Below are 21,637 nucleotides of genomic sequence, written 5' to 3' on the forward strand. Positions count from 1 at the left end.
TCTGTACCTGCTGCTGTGAGCCTCGTCATTTTGGTCTTAAAATGTTCCGCTCTACGTGATTCTGGTGTTTTTATGTTGCTATTTTGTCCATTAATAAATTCCTATTCCTAATATAGGGCCTGGATCCAAATTCACCCCATAACCGCAAACCTCGATGAGCTTCATTTGACTGGAGCTGAGCGCTGTGGGTGATGTACAGTCTGTGCTTCTGCCCCAGCCTCTGTGTGCCCAGGTTTTATTTTCAATTTACTGACAGTACTGTAATACACTTAGTTTAACTTAGTGTATAGAAGACATTTCACCTTTTTAAAGCCACAGTATGCAACTTTTTTTTCTTTTCAATTTGTTTGTGTTTTTGTGTTTATTGTAGTGAAAAACGTATTAAAAACATGTGCGTCCTGATTGTGAGCGGCCTGACATCTCTACAATCCTGACTTCTTTTCAGCTCACAGGTTTGCGTGTTGGAATGTTTTTTTATTTAATTTTTTTTTTATATCTAGTACTTTATTTTGCAGACGATTTATTTTGTGAATGATTATGGAGCGGTTTATAAATGAAATGCCTAATGGAGTTTGGAGTTTGTTTACAGCTCAAACACTAGAACCTGAGCAGAGTTTATTTAAGCCAAAGGTAAAGTGTGTGTGAGGCTGGAGCTCCTCATAACGCCTCTTTGTGTGAACTGGTCGCACAGCTCTGTCACACACACACGCACACACATACATGCACACACACACACACACACACACACACACACACACACACACACACACACACACACACACACACACACACACACACACACTCCTGGGAAACATGAATGTACAAGGATCAGATGACACAACTCCCCTCTCTCCCTCCCTCTGACCCTTTCTTCTCTTTCTCTCTTTTCTCTCTCACTCCTCCTTCCTTTGCTTTCTCCCTCTCTTTCTCTCTTCCACTCTCTGTTCTCTTCCACCCTCCATCCAGCCATCTCTCCTTCTCTCTCTCTCATCCTCATTCCTCTGTCTCTCCCTCTCTTCATCTGTCCCTCTCTTGCTCTTTTCTCTTTCTTGTTCTTCCTTCAAACCCTCTACTTTCTCTCTCTTCTCCCTGTCTCTCTCCCTCTCTCTCTTTCCCTCCCTCTCTCCTCCCCCACTTTCTCCCTCCCTCCTCTCCTCTGCTCTATTTTCATTTCTCTCCCTCCCCCTCTCCTCTGTCTCCTCTGCTCTATTCTCTCGTCCCTGCCTTCTTTCTCTCTCTCCCTCTCTTCTCTCCTCTGCTCTATTCTCTCCTCTCTCCCTCCTCTCTTTCTCTTTTCTCCTGCTCTTTCTCTCTCTCCCTCTCTTCTCTCCTCTGCTCTATTCTCTCCTCTCTCCCTCCTCTCTTTCTCTTTTCTCCTGCTCTTTCTCTCTCTCCCTCTCGTTCTCTCCCCCCTCCTCTCCTCTACGCGATTCTCTCCCTCTCTCTTCTCCCTCTCTCCCCCTCCTCTCCTCTCTTCTCTTCTCCCTCTCTCTTCTCTCCCTCCCTCCCTCCCCCTCCTCTTCTCTTCCTCTTCTCTTTCTCTGTCTTTTCTCTCTCTCCCCCTCCTCTCCTCTGCCCTCTTCTCTCTCCCTCTCTCTTCTCTCCCTCTCCTCTTCTCTCCCTCTCCTCTCCTCTCCCCCTCTCTTTTCCCTCTCTTTTCTCCCTCCCTCTCTCCCCCTCCTCTTCTCTCCTCTCTTCCTCTCTCTTCTCCTTCTCTTTTCTCTCCCTCCCTCCCTCTCCTCCTCTCCTCTGCCCTCTCCTCTCCCTCTCTCTCCTCTTCCCCTCTTCTCTCCCCCTCTGCCCTCTCCCTCTCTCCTCTGCCCTCTTCTCTTCCTCTCTTCTCTCCCTCTCTCTCCTCCGTGTCTCCCCTCCTCCTGTCGTCTGTTAGAGTATGGTTCGGATGGATTGACGTGTCTGTCGGAGGTTGTGACGCAGGCTGGGTGTCAGGTGTCTCTTGCCCCTGACACTTGCCCATCCATCATGCTCCGTTTGTGGGCACGCTGCACTCCGACGCCCCCTCCTCTCTCCACACTCCACACAGCCAAATGAACATCGATCTGTCTGAGCAGATGAAACGATGGCACGGCTGATTCTCCAAACTGTTAGGCAGATTAATCTCTCCTCCTGTGTGTCACATCGCACCGCAGAGCAACTCAACATGAGGAAAGTGTTGGAGACCAGGCTAATATAATATGTTTTATCTAGCAAATATACTTTTAAATGAAGACGGATTGTGCTTGTGTCTGCTTCAGAGTTCTAATGACACCTGTGGATCTTTGTGTTATCATCTGCACATTTGAAATCGCAATATTCATCTAAAATGAATTAATCATAAAAAATAAGTTCGCTGACTTCTGCGGTTGAAAACTGAGGTGTCCAGTGGAATCAGACGTCACCGTGAATGTCTGTGATTAAACATCAAACACGTCCGACTCGCTCCAAATAGAACTTCCAGAGAAAACCTGAAACCAAACCACGACTAGACCGACACAAAACCAGGACTGAACTGGGACTAAACCTGATACTGAACCAGGACTAGACTAGGACTAAAACAAGTCTAAAACAAGTCAAAACCTGAAACAAAATCAAGACTAGAACAGGACTAAACTTGAAACTAAACCAGGACTGGATCAGGATTAAACTAACACTGAACTGGGCCTAAACTTGACACCAAACCAGGACTAAATAAGGACTAAACTTTGGCTAAATCTGCAGCTAAACCTGGACTAAACAAAGGACCAGAAGAGGACCAAACCAGACTACAACACGACTACACTTGGACCAAACCAGAAACAAACATAGACAGAGCAAATATATGTTTAACTTAATTTAAAGAAGATGTATTGTGCTTGTGTCTGCTGTAGAGTTTCTCTGTGACACCTGTGGGTCATTGTGTTATCATTTGTACATTTGAAATCACAATATTTATTTAAAACGACTTAATTTTTAAAAAAAGTCTGCGTTCTTCTGCTTTAGAAAACTGAGGTGCTCAGTGGGAGCAGACGTCACCCTGAACAAAGGGTAAATGAGAAGTGGAAAGAACTAGAACATGGTTAAAAGCTCTGAAAAGTCCATTTTACATTACAGGTCTGCTTTAAAACTAAATTGAATTAGAACAGAACTGAGGTCATGATTAAAATTAGGGAATGGTACATCAGTTAGCGGCGATATCTGTGATGAGAGGATTTTCACTGATTTTTGTATCTGTCAGATATTGAACATTTTGCCAATATCTGTCTCTGTTTATGTCTCTGTCTCAGTCCAAGTTTATTTATCCACATAAATACATTGTGTTGTTATTAAGCTCCACTATAACATAATAACATATTATAGATTTTCAAAGCTTAATATCATTATTGACAAACAGCGATTATCAACCACAACAGCAATATCAAATATGGGATATCGGCATCAGCTCAGAAAAAATGTATATCGCACCATCCCTGTTAAAAATGGAACATCTTGATTAGAAGTCCGAACTTTTAGTTTATGTGAAATAAGAGGACGAATTCATTGAATTTGAATTAAATTTGAATCAAATGTAAAATACAGATTGAATTTGAAGTTATGTTAAAATTTTTGGCTCCTCTTCCAACCTGTGTGTGTGACTTTCCAGTGTTTAACATGTCACAGTGTAACAAGACTTTTCATTTATGGGTAAATGGGTAATTGACGGGGAAATGAATCAACTTTGAATCAAATGTGAGATGCAGATTGAAAGCCTTGAAGTAACATTACTCTTACTTGAGAACAGTTTTAGTTACTCTTCTCACCTGTTCATATGACGTGACGTTTTCCAGTGGTTTACATGTCGCTTTACTTCCTGGTGTTGTCCAGCAGAGGTCCTCAGCGCTCCCATCTCTACTCTTACTGTTTGTTTATGGCATGAAGCTGAGAACCGCTCCCACTCATCACCCTTATTCTGAGCGCTCCTCCGACGCCATGTGGCACGGGTGGGCTCCATGGGAAAAAAGAACAATGCTTTTAAAAATATAGGCCTATGTGGGAGCTTCCTGTCTGGATGCGGTGAACTTTGACCCCCTAAAAACACAAAATGCCTGGTTTGACTTGTTGAGTGTTGATAAATTGGGTATTGAAAAGGGCAATACAATGGAGCCGATGGAAACGGTCTAAGAATATAGTTGGTCTGAGAGAATGGACGAGAATCTAGACTGTTCACGGTCACTACGTGAAAACTGAGACTAGACCAGGACTAAACGTGAAACTAAACCAAGACTAGACCAGGACTAAACCTGAAACTAAACCAAGACTAGACCAGGACTAAACCTGAAACTAAACCAAGACTAGACCAGGACTAAACCTGAAACTAAACCAAGACTAGACCAGGACTAAACGTGAAACTAATCTAAAACTAGACCAAGACTAAACGTGAAACTAAACCCAGACTAAATGTGAAACTAAACCAGGATTAGACCAGGACCAAACTAGGATTAAACTAGGACTAATCCAGAACTAAATTTGAAATTGAACTAAACCAGGACTAGACCAGGACTAAACCAGGACTGAACTGGGTCGAAGCCTGAGCCTGGGCCAGGGCCTAACCAAGTCTAAACCTGAAACTAAATCCAGATTAAACCGTGACTAAATCAGGACCATTCTGGGGCTAAACCTGAGACCAAACCAGGATTAAACCAAGTCTAATCCTGACAGTGAACCAGAACTAGATTAAGCCTAAACTTGAAACTAAACCAGAACTAGATCAGTATTAAACGAGGACTGAACCTGGGCTAAACCTGGCCCTGAACCAGGACTAAAGCAAGTCTAAAGAGAGTCTAAACCTGAAACTAAATCATGACTAGAACAGGACTAAAATTTAAAATAAACCAGGACTAGTCCAACACAAAACCAGGACTGAACTGGAACTAAACCTGATATTGAACCAATACTAAACCAGGATTAAAGCAAGTCTAAAACAAGTCTAACCCCGAAACTAAATCAAGACTAGAACGGGACTAAACTTGAAACTAAACCAGGACTCGATCGGGATTAAACTAAAACTGAACTGGACCTAAACCTGAAACCAAACCAGGACTAAATCAGGACTAAACTTGGGCTAAACCTGCAGCTAAACCTGGACTAAACAAAGGACCAGAAGAGGACCAAACCAGGCTACAACACGACTAAACCTCCTCTAAACCTCGACAGACTCAATACTCACAATACAGATTCCGATACCACAATGATAATAAAAAAAAAATATCATGTCATTTTCAACATTAAATCCTAGAACTTTCTTTTATATTCCTTCCACTTGTGTAGGTTTGACTTCATCTTTGTCCAGTGGAAATCCTTTGGCCATTAGCCCCTCTTCTTAAACACCGGGTGAATACGTTTCCCCCCCTCCACATGTCAATAACAGATCACTAATTGTCTATTGATGGGGCCTCTGGGTGTCCTCTGTCAGAGCAGCAGCAGCTATTGTTACTGTAACTACCTCACACATGGATTCAATAACAGTTCACTCAGTTCAGCCGGAGACCCAACTCACAACACAAATGTGTGATCATGGATGAATGCACATACACAGATACAAATGGGAAATGTTGTGTAGTATTTTGGGGGGTTCGTATATTACCGGGTTTCAGTTGACAGCACAGCATTTATAGACCAATAATATTTAAAACAGACGGGGGCAGCTGAAGTAAACACTGTTCAAATGTAGGTTTTTGTTGTACCACAGCAAGTTAATGAATTTAGTCACCGATAGAAAAGATTAAAATTTTTTTTACAAATTTCATGACAAAGTACAATAATAAAGTGCAATGTTTTTGTATGTATGTATGTATGTATGTATGTATGTATGTATGTATGTATGTATGTATGTATGTATGTAAGACCGACCGATATATGGGTTGGCCAATATGTTTGCTGATAGGGGCCGATATTTCACGTGGGCATGTGATCTGTCGTTATAAAGTTTAGACTCTCTACATTCTGTTCATTTAATCCAATTTACAGACAGATAAATGTCCTAATATGTGGCTCCTCATCAGTATTTACGTCACGTCACACCACGTCACACCACGTCACACCACGTCACGCCACGTCATGCCACGTGCGTTTGTGTACACTGGCAGACATAGATCCAAACTCTATATTCTTTTTACGGAGTCTGGATTAAAAGGACATTGATTAGTGCAGACTTGTGATGTGAGGAGGAGCCTGTGTGAGCGGTGACTGTTGGAAATATGTCGACTCTGAAGCTAGTTTTGGTTATTTGTTATTGATTAGCTGCTGTAGCTCCCGCACATAAACAGGCTGTTTTCTATTGGTCTATTGTAAAGTGACTATATTGGCCGTATATTTGTTACTGGACCTGCATTGATATGTAAATGAGCTGAGAATAGACATGTGAATTATGACATTTATGCATATAAATAATTACCACAGTGCGCACATATTTACGGCTAAAGGCTAATAGCGGTAGTTTCTTTATTAGCTAGTAGTGATGGGTTGATCGTGAACGAAGCGGCTCCTAGAGCCGGCTCTTTGAAGCGAACGACGGGAGCCTGATCCTTATTGGGAGCCGTGTTTTCTCTTTCTCTCACTTTTTTCTCTTCACGTCGTGTACAGACTCGTGGTAGTTTGACAGCAGCACCGGCTCAAAACAAAACTTTCAGAAATCTGCGTGTGCATAGGATAAAAAAATGTGCATGTTTGGCTGTAGTTCAGCATAAAATAAATAAACCAGGACTAATCTTGGGCTTGAGAGACAGAGAGAGATAGAGACCGAGTCCCGATACTCAGTTCTGGTTCAGTTTTGGTTTAGTCCTGTTTTAAACATGGTTTAGATCTGTTTCAGTCCTGGTTTAGACCTGCTTGCAACAAAACAATCTGAAGAGCCAACTGCTTTTAGTTAGCTGAGCCAAAAGAGCTGGTTCTGTAAAAAGAACTGGAATCCCCATCACTAGTAGCTAGAATGTGCTACAAAAATGCCATTAGGCCAAACTACTACTATGCATGTATGTATGTATTTATTTATTTATTTACTGAGACAGAGACAGTGCACAATCTACATGAACCTTAACAGGAGAGATGTTTGTAGCAGGTTGTAGCTCCAGTTCCAGAGCTCATTTCCACGTGTTGTCTCTGAGCAGGTTCATTGATTCATTGTATTTCATTGGCTTTAGCTATAAACTGTTCTTCCTGGAGACCTATGTACCATGTTTTGGGTTTTTAACAGGGAAATCTGTCTCCTGTCCCCCATCTGGGAGTATGACACCATCACATTCTAGAATCTGAAAACCACCGGTAACCTGAATGGGAATGAGAATGGGAGAATAGTCAGTAAATAATGGAATAGACAGATATAGTGGTATCGGTGGTGTCTTTAAAGGTCCCATATTACACAAAATTGACTGTGAGCTTTAAGCCATGTTATAATGTTGTTACCTCCTCAAAAACAAACCTGGAGTTATGTTTTGTTTCATTCACACATGTTTCAGTGATTTATTATTAGTCTGTCTACATCTCCAGAGCTTAAAATGCTCTGTTCCTCCTCATGATGTCATGAAGTGAAGTTAACAGCTATCTTTTACCTTTTGTTTACTATAGATTGTTTATAGATTCCAGGGCTGAAATCATCCAAATGATTCTATCGAAGGTGTATGGAGTTTAAAAACACAGTGGAACTTTCTGTATTACCACATGATATCACAAGATTGAACAGTGAGTGAGTGAGTTTTCTGTTGGAGAGAAGATTTGTTTGTGTGTTAAACATGTGAATGAAACAAAACACAACTCCAGGTCTGTTTGTGATGAGGAAACTACATTAGAACACAGATCTTAAAATGTCAACTTTAGTTTTTCAAGATAATTTTGAGCTATAAAACCACATGTAAGTGAATAAATGTAAGGATGTTTAATGTCATACTGTGAAACATTCCAGGCAGAGCAATGACATTTCCATAGAAACAAGCAGGTGACGAACGTCCAACCAAAAAAAAAAAAAGAAATGACATAATGCACCTCCGAGTATAAACTAAACTGTAAATTTCCATCGCTGATTACCGTAAATGCGGTAACATGTCTCACTGCAGTATTACGTCTTTACATCGTGTCCGTCCCCTTCTCTGAACCCAGCTCCGCAGAGAACTGTGTGAAAAGCGGGGGCTGTATTTTTACCATCACTGCTCTAAAAATAGCAGCGCCGTGCTTAAAATAACTCCTCTCCTCCTCCATATTCATGAATGAGAGGACGGAGAGTGTGCACACAGAGGCCTGTTTCTACCTGATGTTCTATATTTAGCATCACTGCGCCTGCAGAGCCTGTGGGAGGGGACTATTTTTAGCACAGTATCGACAGCGCCAGAGCACGCCACGCACAGATATAAAACTGATGGAGGGAGCAGTAAAGAGTCTACAGCTCGAGACCCCAAAAAATCAATGGGGAATGTCTGAGTGTGCAGCGGCTCAGAGGGCACATCGCTCTGTATCCATGTGCTTCAGGATGACACAAAAAGAAGGACTGTTGCCGTAGCGATGAGCGATTTAAAACAGAATATTATATCTTTTTAATGGGAAAAAAATCCTCATAATGTTGCAAGTAACTGGAAACCAAAATGCTTGAATAGACCAGAGGTTATGCACTGACATGAAAGTGTTTTGCAAAAGGACACAACAATAAACATTGATTTTGATATTAAGGAATAGACTCTATACTCAATTCCGATACAACGATGATAATAAAAACTCTTCTTTATTTTCAACTTTCAATCGTAGTACTTTGTTTGTAGTATTTGTAGTCCTGTTTTAGACCTGATTTAGACCTGAAGTAGATTTGGTGGTACTCAGAAGACCAAGTATTTTTTTTTGGTGGGTCATGAAGGTCATGAATCCTGTGCTCTTCCTGCTTTATTCAAACATCCTGGTCTAATTTGAGGACACAGAAATGCTCCGCCATGTCCACACTTTAAAGACGGAGTATTTACTTTTATGAGGTGTTAACTGCTAACACTGAACTTATTTGGATCGCCATGTTACCTTTTACTGCTTTATTCAACCTGTTATATTCTCCAAAATCAAAGTATTAACAGGTTTTATACATTTCACTTTCATTTTTGATGCTGTGAGTCTCCTTTCTCTTTGCTCTTCGTGCAAAGTCACTCCCCCTTCAGAGCACTATAATAACACAATCAGCATGCATTCTGCTATGACATTTAAAACCTCTTCAGCCATGTTTTTGTTTAGGCAAACAATAAATAACCAAAGATTGCCTTTAAATGAGTGTCTGGACTTTTCTCTCACATCATGTCTGCTGCTTTCATTCTAATATCCATAAATACTCTGTACTTATGTTGTTCCTGCACCAGCCTCAGAGTACAGATGTTGTGTTGTGCTCCTTCACTTCTCCAATGTGTTTTACCTCGTCAGCACTCACCCCCCCACCACCCCCACCCCCCACCCCTCCCCTCTCCTCCCGCCCCTCCAGATGCACTCTCAAGTGTCACATGAATGAAGCGCTCCCTGTTATGTAATAGCAGTCAGGCATCTCAGAGAGGAGGAAGAAAAGAAGGGGAGGAGAGATGAAGAGAGGGGAGGAGAGAGAGGAGAGGGGGATGAATGGGATGTTTACATTTTGTTCACTCCACTGCTTTTCCTAGGAAATCTCTCTCTGTATTTTTTATACAGATGCATCAGTTTGAGTTCGACCAAATGTTATCGTCCAATCACAGTGACGCATGAGAAACGAAGGAGCTCATTGGTCACTCATCATTTACAAACAAAATCATATTTCTCTCCCCTCACATCAAAAGTGTTTAGGGCTTTGGTCAGTGATTCTGCAGAAATCTGCAATGCTTTTCTGTCCCTTGTGATATTATATCATCATTTGCCTGTAAAATGATAAACTTCTTGTTTTTAAGTTCATAATTTCTAAATTGCACAATAGTCATGATTACACTAAAGGACAACTGTCAGAAAAACATGCTGAAATTGTCCATGCTTTTTGGATGGAGTTTCCATGGTGATGACATAAGCAGATAGATTCAGTTTTAGAACTCACCACTAGTTCTTATATTTTGTACTTTTCCCCACAAAGTGCTGCTGCCACCAAACTGATATAAAACTGATAATAAATATTTTCCACAGGGACTATTCCTCCAAATCAAGTCATAATTAGAAAAATGTTCATATGTGCACTTTAAAGAGCTGATGTCTTATATTGTTTCCTCATCAAAAAATGACCTGGAATTGTGTTTTTTCATTCACACATGTTTGACACAAACTGGCTGAGCTGTCAGACTGAAACACTGAAACACTTCTGATGTCATGTGGTGATACAGGAAGTGCTCCACTATGCTTTAAAACTCCATACACCTTCACTAGAATCATTTGGAGGATTTCCTCCGTTGAATTGCCAAACTATACTGAACAAAAGGTAAAAAGAGCTGTTCACTTGAAAACTACCACTTTATGACATCACAGTGTGGAATGGAACATTTTGAGCTTTAGAGATGTAAACAGACTAATAATAAAGTGTTACACAAACATGTGAATGAAACAAAACACCAGTCCAGGTCTGGTTTTGAGGAGGGAACAATATTCTAACATGTCATAAAGCTCGCAAGAGTTCATTATGTGTAATACAGGACTTTTAAAGATGATTTCCAGTACACACTTCTGTTAGTGTTTATCCGTGTACTTCTGTGATATTCCTTCATTGATCCTTGAGCAGCAATAGCGTGTCTGTGCAGGATAATGAAGGGTTTTCCTCGTGAGCACCCCCTCCTCACCTGAGCTATTCTTAGAGCCTCAGCAGCAGCTAGCATCAATACTCGGGGCTAAAATTAAACCTTCAGTCAAGACAGCGAGCTCATTTCAATACTGTCACGTTCACTGGCAGCCTGCTGCACTGTGGGGAATCCAGCGGCAGAGATTCTTCCCCTAATGGAGCTGAGACACAATTCTCAAGATGCAGAGAGGGGAATTTTAATGCTTTAGAAAAAAGATGTTAGAAATATAATAATTCAAACCTTCACAGTGAAATCAGATATGATGTTTAAAATACACTACCAACAAAAGTCTGGACACACTTTCATTTAGGTTTTGTTTTTTAAGTGACCGTGATTATTTATAGTCTAGATTCTCCCTGATGGCGTCATGTGAATGGACACATGTCAAATGTAGTAAACAAAAAAGAACTCAAAACCAGCTCTAGATTTTTTTAAATTTTAAATAGCAGCCTTTTGCACTGATCACTCTTCCTTGACCTTGACAAAGCACATCTGTGAAGTGAAAACCATTTCAGGAGATTTCATCAAGAAGCTCATTGAGAGAAGGCCAAGGGTTTGCGGTGCTGTCAACAAAGCAAAGGGTCACTTAGTGGAATTTGGACATTAAATAAATGTTGTTCTGTTCAGTTATTTCACATTTTTTTGCTATATAATTCCACATATCTTGCTTCAAATATTCATTGTAGTTCGTGTGCATTCTAGGTAGAAGAAGCCAACAGGTTTTCACTCTCACCTTTTATTTGTTGAAAATCAAACTCTTAAATGTGATCACAAACTCTTAGATTGATCGCAGGTTCCCCAAAATGTGTTGTCTAAATAATTTTTGTGTTTTTTTCTTGACTTTTCAGACTTTTTAGCACTTTTTTGGCTGTGTGTACTAATGTGTGCATTGTGTAGTGCGACCAGACGTCCCTATTTACCCAGGACAGTCCCAGTTATGAGCCTGTGTCCCCTGTCCTGACAGATTTATACAAAACCACTGATTTGTCCCAGTTTTATACAAGAAATGTCCCAGTTGTCCCCATTTCTGACCATTTTGAAGCTCACCAACAGTAAAGAGAGTTATAATTATTGTCATTTGTTTATCTAAAATATAGAAACCATGCTTAAAAATGACCACAAGACAATAAATAAATAAATAAATAAAATGCAACAACAGTCCTTCAGATGAGAATGGACAATGTTACCTGATCTTTTCACAGTTTTATTTATACCAACCTTCCCATCCCAGGTGTGTCCCACTTTTTAATTCTGAAAATCTGGTCACCCTGGCACTGTGTCACTCTGGCAACTACTGAACATTCCTCCATAGACATACATGAAGAACACCCTCAGCATGATGTCCCTGCAAACTTATCAATAAGCCGATGTCCTCCGTCTGAAATCATAACATCACCAAAGACTAAATCTCTAACTTCATCCTCCATCTGCTGCTGAACCGCTAAGCTCACATGTGTATTTCCCGTGTTGTGTTGGTGCAGTTTCGATGTGGAGAATGGGCTCTCGGTGGGACGCAGCCCTCTGGACGCTCAGGCCTCCCCCGGCTCCGGTCTGGTCCTCCAGGCCAACTTCCCCCACAGCCAGCGCCGAGAGTCCTTCCTGTACCGCTCCGACTCAGACTTCGACCTGTCCCCAAAGGTCCCATCCAGGAACTCATCTGGAGCCAGCGACCTGTGAGTACGACACACACACATGCACACACACACACATACTCAGATATACACACACATGCACACATACACACACACATACTCACACATACACACACACATACTCAGATATACACACACATGCACACATACACACACACACACACACACACACACACACACACAGCATGGGAAGTGCGTTAATATTAGAAATCATGATGGTAACTTTGTGTAGGTGGAGACCAACTTCAGTAGTTTTCCAGAAATTATTTATAGACAACAAACCAGGACTGAACCAGGCCTAGACCAGGACTGAACCAGGCCTAAACCAGGACTGAACCAGGCCTAGACCAGGACTGAACCAGGCCTAGACCAGGACTGAACCAGGCCTAGACCAGGACTGAACCAGGCCTAGACCAGGACTGAGCCAGGTCTAAACCAGGACTGAGTCAGGCCTAAACCAGGACTGAGTCAGGCCTAAACCAGGACTGAGTCAGGCCTAAACCAAGCCTAAAGCAGGATTAAATTGGAACTAGGTTCAAACCAGGACTATTAGTGATTCACAGAGATTTTGTTGGTCCACTAGAAGAGCTCATTGTCTTTGGCTTATTAAAATGTCTGGTTTCCTTTCATGTTGTACAGTCCTGGTTGGCAGGTTGTTGGTTACATAGCAGTAAAATAAAACTAAAATAAGTATGAAAACTGAAAAAAAAAAAAAAAAACACACACACAAACACACATACAGAAAATACTATTCGCACAAAGGTGTGATTCTCTATGGTATGAATAAAATGAATTATTTTTACAACAGGATCATTCTATGTGACAGTCCAGTTGTATGTTTATAATCTGAGAAGACCAAATAGTTAAAGGGTCTATATTACACTAATGTTTGATCTATATTATAATCAGTTTTGGGGAGTAACGGATTACATGTACCGCCGTTACGTAATCAGAGTACAAATTATGAGTAACTGTATTCCGTTACAGTTACTGTTTCAATGAGTGGTAATTGGATTACAGTTACTTTGCTGAAATAAGTGGATTACAAGGCGGTATTTTCCTGTTTTCACATTTTGTGCTACATCCCATTTATTTATTTTTTTATTTCTTTAATTCCACTCATTGCTGGAAACCCAAACAGAACACGCGCAATAAGAGCGATGTAAACGTCATGTTAAAGTTGGCGGTGTCAGTCAATGGAAGCAGCAGTGCATTGGTAAAAACGCATTTGTGTCTTGGAAATTCTTCTCCCGATGTGAGATATATATATAAAAAAAACAAATATAAAATCGCCTACAATTTAAATGTGAAACAGGAGCTACTGGCACTGGTGAAAACAACCTGCATAGACTCATAATATCTGCACTACTGTCATATACACAAACACACACAAACACACACCTTCATCATCGTCATCAACCTGAGAACCCGCGGACCACGTCTCCTTCCGTAGTTACAGCGCGGACACCGCCGTCTCATGTGCCGCGTGTGGACCGTGTTTTCTCGCGTAAACCGAGCTTCCTCCTGTGCACCTCTAAACCAGAACTAACACCAGGACTAAACCAGAACTAATCCAGGACTAAACCAGGACTAAAGCAGGACTGAACCAGGTTTAAACTAGGACTAAACCACGACTAAACCAGAACTAAAGACCTGATCTAGACCTGGTCTAGACCTGGTCTAAACCAGGTCTAAAATCAGGAGTACAACAGGTCTAAAAATCAGGACTAAACCACGACTAAACCAGGTCTAAACAACATGACACCTAACAGTAGGTTGACATAATTTAAGGTGATCTCATATAAAAAATAATTTCTCTATCAATAATATTTTTTAATATGGTGAAGGAAAGACTGATCTTGTCTTTTAACAGAAAAAACCTCTTATGTTAAGATATCGTGGTCTTTGTTTCTCTACAGCAAACAGTTTCTTATTCATGGAGACTTGGGCTCAGACAATTTGAAGACAACAAACGAGAATTTTCTGGATGTGGTTGCTACATTCATGTGGTTTAAAAAAAACATGACAATATCAAGTAATCCAAAGTAATCAGATTACGTTACTCACTTTAAGTAATTTAATGGATTACGTTACAAACTACATTTTGGGGTGTGTAATCTGTAATTTGTAGGGGATTACATTTTAAAAGTCACCTTCCCAACACTGATTATAATGTTATTTCCTCATCAAAAATATACCTGTAGTTTTGTTTTGTTGAAAACACAGTTCCACCTTGTGATGTCATGTGTTAAAACAGGAAGTTCTTTTTTACATGTGATTTTTGTTTGATGTGAATTGTTTGGGTAATTTCTGCTCTGGAACTTTCAGTCTTTACTGATCTGAAGGTAAGAGGTACTGGTTAACCTGAAAACTTCATGACATCACAAGGTGGAACAGAGTATTTTGTTCTTAGAGGTGTAGACAGATTAATAATAAATTTGCACTCAAACATGTGTGAATGAGATCACTCCATGTATGTTTCTGATGAGGAAACAACATTCTAACATGGCTAAAAGCTCACTGGAGTCAGTTTTGTGTAATCTAGGAGCTTTAAGCCAGTTTAAGTCATATTTGTTAAAGATATTAGTGGAAAAGGATGGAGAAACACAAGTGTAAGAGCCCCGTGTGTGAACTATAGAACCAAATGTAAAGTTAGTTATTATGTGTTTTTGAAGGGAGGAAAGCTTGAAGCACTGGGAGGTCAACTGGTTGTCATCTCGGTGAGAAGTAGATCTAGAACCCACTGATAATGATAAGTATCCCCCTCCCCCTGACCCACCCCCTCCCCTCCCCTCAGACCTGACCTCTGACCTCTGTCTGCTGTGTCCACTGTCAGCGCGGGTCACTGCCCTTCCTTCCCGGTGATGTTTTGATAACACTTTGTCAGAAAAGTAGTGTTAAAACATTGGAGTGCTTTGAGTCATATGGGAAGAGAGGCAGAGTTTGTACGAGTGCACCCTGTTCATGGGTTTCAGGATGATGAAAATGTATCAACATTGCCATAGTAATTAACAATTTAATTCAAAATATTCCATCTTTTGAATGAGGAAAAGTCCTCACAATGGGGCCTATGGAAAGGAAACTGAAACCCATGAACTGACCTGAGAGTGAAACTGGAGCACATGTTTCTTCATCCACTTTAGTCCAGTTATATTCAAGTGTCTGTCTGTGAAAGGAAGGGCATCTGGTGTAAAAATCATCATACAGCGTTTGACTAGAGTTGACTTTGTGTTCCTGCTGTGTGACATTTCCTTGGATCGAATAAAAAAAAAAAACAACTACAAAAAATGCTACAAATACAATTAAAAAAACCAAAACAATTTTCTGATTGTGACAAAAGATCTCATCATCACATCACAGTAAAGTGTAAATTGGCTCTCATCAGATTGATGTACCTCTGAATTCTGGGTTTGGTTTGTTTGGAGCTGGTTTATGTCCAGACCACAGCGCTGCTCTGTGATTGGTCCAGTGTACTGGATTCTCATGAGGTTTATGAAGTCACACAAATTGGGAGAATTCATCTTGCTGGCAGGATTAAGTGTTGTCTGGATGAAGTCTCCTCAAGTTAGATCAGAAGAATTCACCAGTGCAGTGAGTTGTAGTGTGTCCAGCAGACTGCACCCTGAGCCCTCACAGTGTGAATGATCCCTGAGCTCAACTGACCTAAGAAAACCCTCCTGTCTGCTCCTGTCAGTACAACCCAGTCACCTGTCAGCTCCTGTCAGCCCCTCCTGCTCTACTCTAGAACAGCTGGGCACTCTGCATGAGCCCTGTCCTAAATCGTGTCCAGCAGAAGGGACATTGTGGTGTTTTTACATTAGAAATAAATGATTGACTGTTTATTCACATTGATGAATTTACATTTACATTTATATAAATTAAAGGGACATTATGTAACTTGGTGGTGAAGTTTGCACCAACTGCTTGTTTCTATGGGCATGGTATTGCTTTGTCTAGAGATCAGATCTGTGGAGAGGCATTTTTAGTCATAAAAACACCTGTAATTACCAAAGGTAAGATATATAATGATAAGATCATGTCACAAACAGGCAAAGCAATAACATGTGTAGAGAGCTGCAGAGTGAAGATGTCACTTCTGGGTTCAACCACAGACTGTATAAAGAAGAGGACTAAAGGAGTGTGACGTCACCCATAGTGTTCAGCTCCAGTCAAATGAAGCTCATCGAGGCTTGCACTTATAAGAGTGAATTTGGAGCTGACTTCCATATTAGGAATAGAAACTGATTTATGGACAAAATAGTGAAATAAAGTCACCAGGATCATGTAGAGCAGGTTAATACAAACATTTTAAGACCAAATTGATTGAGTGATTATTTTTTTCGGTCACAGGTATATTTTGACATTAATTCACAGACAGTCATATTTAACATACACAGACCGAAAAGGTGTAGGCTGAAGTTTAAAGTTATTATGCCCTTTACCCTTAAATTGATGAGGCTCACTGCAGCAGCAGTTACAGAGAGACAGATGACTTTTTTTTACCAATACAAAGTGAGTCCAGTTTTCAATAGGAAGTGAGGTCTGTCCAATCAGAAACTTCACAGTGATGTCAAGCTTTGTTTTTGTTTCTTATCCAGCCTGTTTCTTATCTATGTGTAGTTGCTAAAAAAAGAGGAAATTGTAAACATTGTCTTGGATCAGCTGCTGAACCCTGAAGTGACAGCTCTATAGAGACAAGCACATGGCCGAGCCTCAACCTGAAAAGTTACATAGAACTTCTTTAAAACATCATCACTGACAGAACATTATAGATAAGATTGCATAAATCAATATCAGGAAACCAAAATGATGCTGAAACAACTTTAATATGTAAATGCATGTCACTCAAGTCTAAATAATAATAAACTTTCATTATAACTAATTGTTATTTCCAATCAAAGTAGGATTTTAATCCCACTCTTTTGAATGTGTTGTGTTTTGCAGACATACAGAGGACATGATTGTGACACCATTTGCACAGGTGAGTCTTTTTATTTGAAGATTGTTGTAGTACTGTAGTTCACTGGAAATGTCTCTGTTTGTGTTTTTTTTATTACAAATGACAAGTCAACTAACCTCACCTACTCAGTTGGTATTGAAGGTATTGGTATTGAGAAATCTCATCATATATATTTTCTTTTTAAGAGGAGGTATGTGACTTCTGTGGGGTATTCTCTGCTAACACATAACACATTAAGATCACAGTGTTACCTTGTATTGTTTTGCAAACACTATGTGTGTGTGTACACTTGTGTGCGTGTTCTTTTGTTTAAAGTGTTTTAAGTGCCTTGAAGGTGGAAAAGCACTATATAAAAATGTGACCATTTACCATTTTAATAAGTTCCACTTTCATTTTTGGTCCCCACGATGAATGAACAAAGGACCAGAGTCTATGTGCAGTTTATCTTATAGAATATAACCAGTAAAGGCCCTTTGAAATGACTCATCTGTTTTCCAAACCCATCAGCACATCAGCAAACATTTAGACAAGAACAAGACAATAATAAGAATGTGATAGTTAGAAACTGTTACAAACCATATATCTCAATTCTAAAACTTTTATCTTGAAGTTAAACTGACCTGTTGGGACGTGTATGTGTGTCTGGGAGTTCTTTTCATTTCCACTTCATTCCAGGTTGTCGGTGCAGAAAACTGAAAAACAGCTTTACCAGTGCCAACACTGAATCTATATATTGTTGTGGAAAGTTCATAGTTTTGTGAGACTTTTAAAACTCTGTCATGCATAAACATTTTCTATAATCAAATTGAGCAAGAAGCCAACACATGAGCAGACGTGGTAAGAGCCTGGGTATCCCCCATCTGTCGACTCCTCCGAGCTGTGGGCTACTTCCTCCCTCTCCTCCTGTCCTCTCTGCTGGAGCAGCTGACGTCAGGCTCCAGGGTGACGTTTGTGAAAGAATTGAGTCTTTTGAACGGTTCCTTAATGTGAACTGTTGGAACCCGGTGTCATTTTTGAAACGAGCCAAGTCTTTTCTCTTCTAATTTTTATGCATTTTTACACTGGACTAACAAAAGAAACTGCACAGATGCAGAGCAGGCAATAAGTGAGAGCTTTTCGCAAAAAACATCTCTAGTATTTTATTTTGAATTATTATTATTGTAATGTAATATTTTATTTAGACTATGCTGTGGTCGTTTTTCTCTGATTAGTTTGTAGATCATATTACATTACAGTCACACACTGGCATTGGCCAACAGTTTTTTAGTTTCTCATTTTTTTATTGAAAATCAAACTCCAAAACAGAACCATGAATGCTTGTATAGATCTATCTTAAAAATCTTTTTGGTAGTTATTGATAATGTGTGCATTATGTCTCCATAGTAACTGGTGAACATTCCAACAATACACATAAGCCTACATGTACAACACCCCCAGAGTGATGTCACTGCAAAGCATCAGTAAATAAATGGTAAAAGTTATGAACTCTTTCAAATGAACTGATAGAAAAGAATCGGATCCCACCAAAGAGCCGAAAGTTCCATCTCAAACTGAGCCCTGTGTGTGTGTGTGTGTGGACTCTGTGAGCTGTGTATGTGTATGTGTATGTGTATATGTGTGGGGGGGTGTGGAGTATGTGGGCTGTGTGTGTGTGGACTCTGTGAGCGCTGTGTGTGTGTGTGTGTGTGTGTGTGTGTGTGTGTGTGTGTGTGTGTGTGTGGACTGTGTGTGTGTGTGGACTCTGTGAGCGCTGTGTGTGTGTGTGTGTGTGTGCGTATGTGTGCGTGTATGCATGTATGTGTGCATGCGTGCGCGCGCGTGTGTGTGGACTCTGTGGACTGTGTGTGTGTGTGTGTGGACTGTGTGTGTGTATGTGAGCATGCGTGTGTGTGCGCGTGTGTGTGTGTGGACTCTGTGGACTGTGTGTGTGTGTGTGTGTGTGTGTGTGGACTGTGTGTGTGTGTGTGGACTGTGTGTGTGTGTGTGACTGTGTGTGTGTGCGTGTGTGCGTGTGTGTGTGGACTGTGTGTGTGTGTGTGTGTGTGCGTGTGCGTGTGTGCGTGTGTGTGTGTGTGTGTGTGTGGACTCTGTGGGCTGTGTGTGTCTGTGTGTGTGTGTGTGTGTATGTGTATGTGTGTGTGGACTCTGTGGGCTGTGTGTGTGTGTGTGTGTGTGTGTGTGTGTGTGGACTCTGTGGGCTGTGTGTGTCTGTGGTGTGTGTGTGTGTGTGTGGACTCTGTGGGCTGTGTGTGTGTGTGTGTGTGGACTCTGGGCTGTGTGTGTGTGTGTGTGTGGACTCTGTGGACTGTGTGTGTGTGTGTGTGTTGGGACTCTGTGGGCTGTGTGTGTCTGTGTGTGTGTCTGTGTGGACTCTGTGGGCTGTGTGTGTCTGTGTGTGTGTGTGTGTGTGTGTGGACTCTGTGGGCTGTGTGTGTCTGTGTGTGTGTGTGTGTGTGTGTGTGTGGACTCTGTGGGCTGTGTGTGTGTGGACTCTGTGGACTGTCTGTGTGTGTGTGTGTGTGTGTGACTCTGTGGACTGTCTGTGTCTGTGTGTGTGTGTGTGTGTGTGTCTGTGTGTGTGTGTGTGTGTCTGTGTGTGTGTGTGTGTGTGTGTGTGTGTGACTCTGTGGGCTGTGTGTGTCTGTGTGTGTGTGTGTGTGTGTGTGTGTGGACTGTGTGGACTGTGGGCTGTGTGTGTGTGTGTGTGTGTGTGTGTGTAGACTCTGTGGGCTGTGTGTGTCTGTGTGTGTGTGTGTGTGTGTGTGTGTGTGTGTGTGTGTGTGTGTGTGTGTGTGTGTGTGTGTGTGTGTGTGTGTGTGTGTGTGTGTGTGTGTGTGTGTGTGTGTGTGTGTGTGTGTGTGTCTGTGTGTGTGTGTGTGTGTGTGTGTGTGTGACTCTGTGTGTGGACTGTGGTGTGTGTGTGTGTGTGTGTGTGTGTGTGTGTGTGTGTCTGTGTGTGTCTGTGTGTGTGTGTGTGTGTGTGTGTGTGTCTGTGTGTGTGTGTGTGTGTGTGTGTGTGTGTGTGTGTCTGTGTGTGTGTGTGTGTGTGTGTGTGTGTCTGTGTGTGTGTGTGTGTGTGTGTGTGTGTGACTCTGTGGACTGTGTGTGTGTGTGTGTGTGTGTGTGTGTGTGTGTGTGTGTGTGTGTGTGTGTGTGTGTGTGTGTGGACTCTGTGGACTGTGTGTGTGTGTGTGTGTGTGTGTGTGGACTCTGTGGACTCTGTGGACTGTGTGTGTGTGTGTGTGTGTGTGTGTGACTCTGTGGACTGTGTGTGTGTGTGTGTGTGTGACTCTGTGGACTGTGTGTGTGTGTGTGTGTGTGTGACTCTGTGTGTGTGTGTGTGTGTGTGTGTGTGTGGACTCTGTGGACTGTGTGTGTGTGTGTGGACTCTGTGGGCTGACTCAGGCCTAGCTCCAGATGGCCTGACAGACAGCACACACAAACCTCCTGGAGTCACCCAAACATGAGACCAAAGAGGATCGAGCCTGAGGAAGATGATATTTTTTCCTCCTTCCTCCCTCTTGTCTTTTGTCGTCATCATCAGCCAATCACAGCCTTCTACCTTTGCATCTCAAGCCCCATGGTTTCATTAGATCCTCAGCCTCTCCAGCTTCTCCACATTTCTACTTCATACTCACTTTTCACCACTACTTTTTCTTTAAACGTCCCATATTATGAAAATGGACTCTTGTGAGCTTTAAGCCATGTTATAATGTTGCTTCCTCTTTAAAAACTCACTTGAAGAGTTTTGTTTCATTTACACATGTTTGAGTAACCCTTTATTATTAGTCTATACATCTCCAAATGTCATGAAGTAGTAGTTTTCAAGTTGACAGCTGCTTTTTACATTTAGTTCAGTAGAGACTGATAATTCCAGGGCTGAACATATTTGAATGATTCTAGTGAAGGTGTATGGAACTTAAAAACACAGTGGAGCACTTTATTCCCACTATATTCCCACATGACATCACAAGGTAGAACACAGTGTTATTTTCAGTTTGAGAGAAGAACTCAGCCTATGTATGCAAGGTTTGTGGAAACATAAGAATCAGAAAACAGTGTAATATGGGCCCTTTAATATTTGCTGTTGTCTCACCATCAACAATTATCCGATAAATAAACTATTGTTCACACCTCAGTTCTGTTTAAGATGATTCCTGGTATATCTGCTACTGAAAATAGCAAATGTATTACTATAGATGATTATAAATACATTATCACTGTGGTAAAGTATTATATTTATGTTAACTCTATTTTTCTTATGTCTGTAA

At 41.2% G+C, this 21,637-nt stretch overlaps 1 protein-coding gene across 4 annotated transcripts in view; it reads left to right on the top strand.

The window, feature by feature from the left end:
- Positions 1-21,637, top strand: part of LOC110174801 (cAMP-specific 3',5'-cyclic phosphodiesterase 4D-like) — a 131,056-nt gene that overhangs the window by 87,686 nt on the left and 21,733 nt on the right. For 3 of the 4 annotated variants that reach the window (XM_055151821.1, XM_055151822.1, XM_055151823.1), the window contains 3 exons: positions 12,236-12,427; positions 15,082-15,126; positions 17,351-17,387. In XM_055151821.1, the coding sequence (XP_055007796.1) occupies positions 12,236-12,427; positions 15,082-15,126; positions 17,351-17,387 (274 nt within the window). The remainder of the gene's footprint in view (positions 1-12,235; positions 12,428-15,081; positions 15,127-17,350; positions 17,388-21,637) is intronic. The other variant, XM_055151824.1, reaches the window with a different exon arrangement.

This window comes from Boleophthalmus pectinirostris, unplaced genomic scaffold, assembly GCF_026225935.1.
Source record: "Boleophthalmus pectinirostris isolate CB_2022bp ecotype Guang Dong unplaced genomic scaffold, ASM2622593v1 HiC_scaffold_16, whole genome shotgun sequence".
Lineage (NCBI taxonomy): Eukaryota > Metazoa > Chordata > Actinopteri > Gobiiformes > Gobiidae > Boleophthalmus > Boleophthalmus pectinirostris.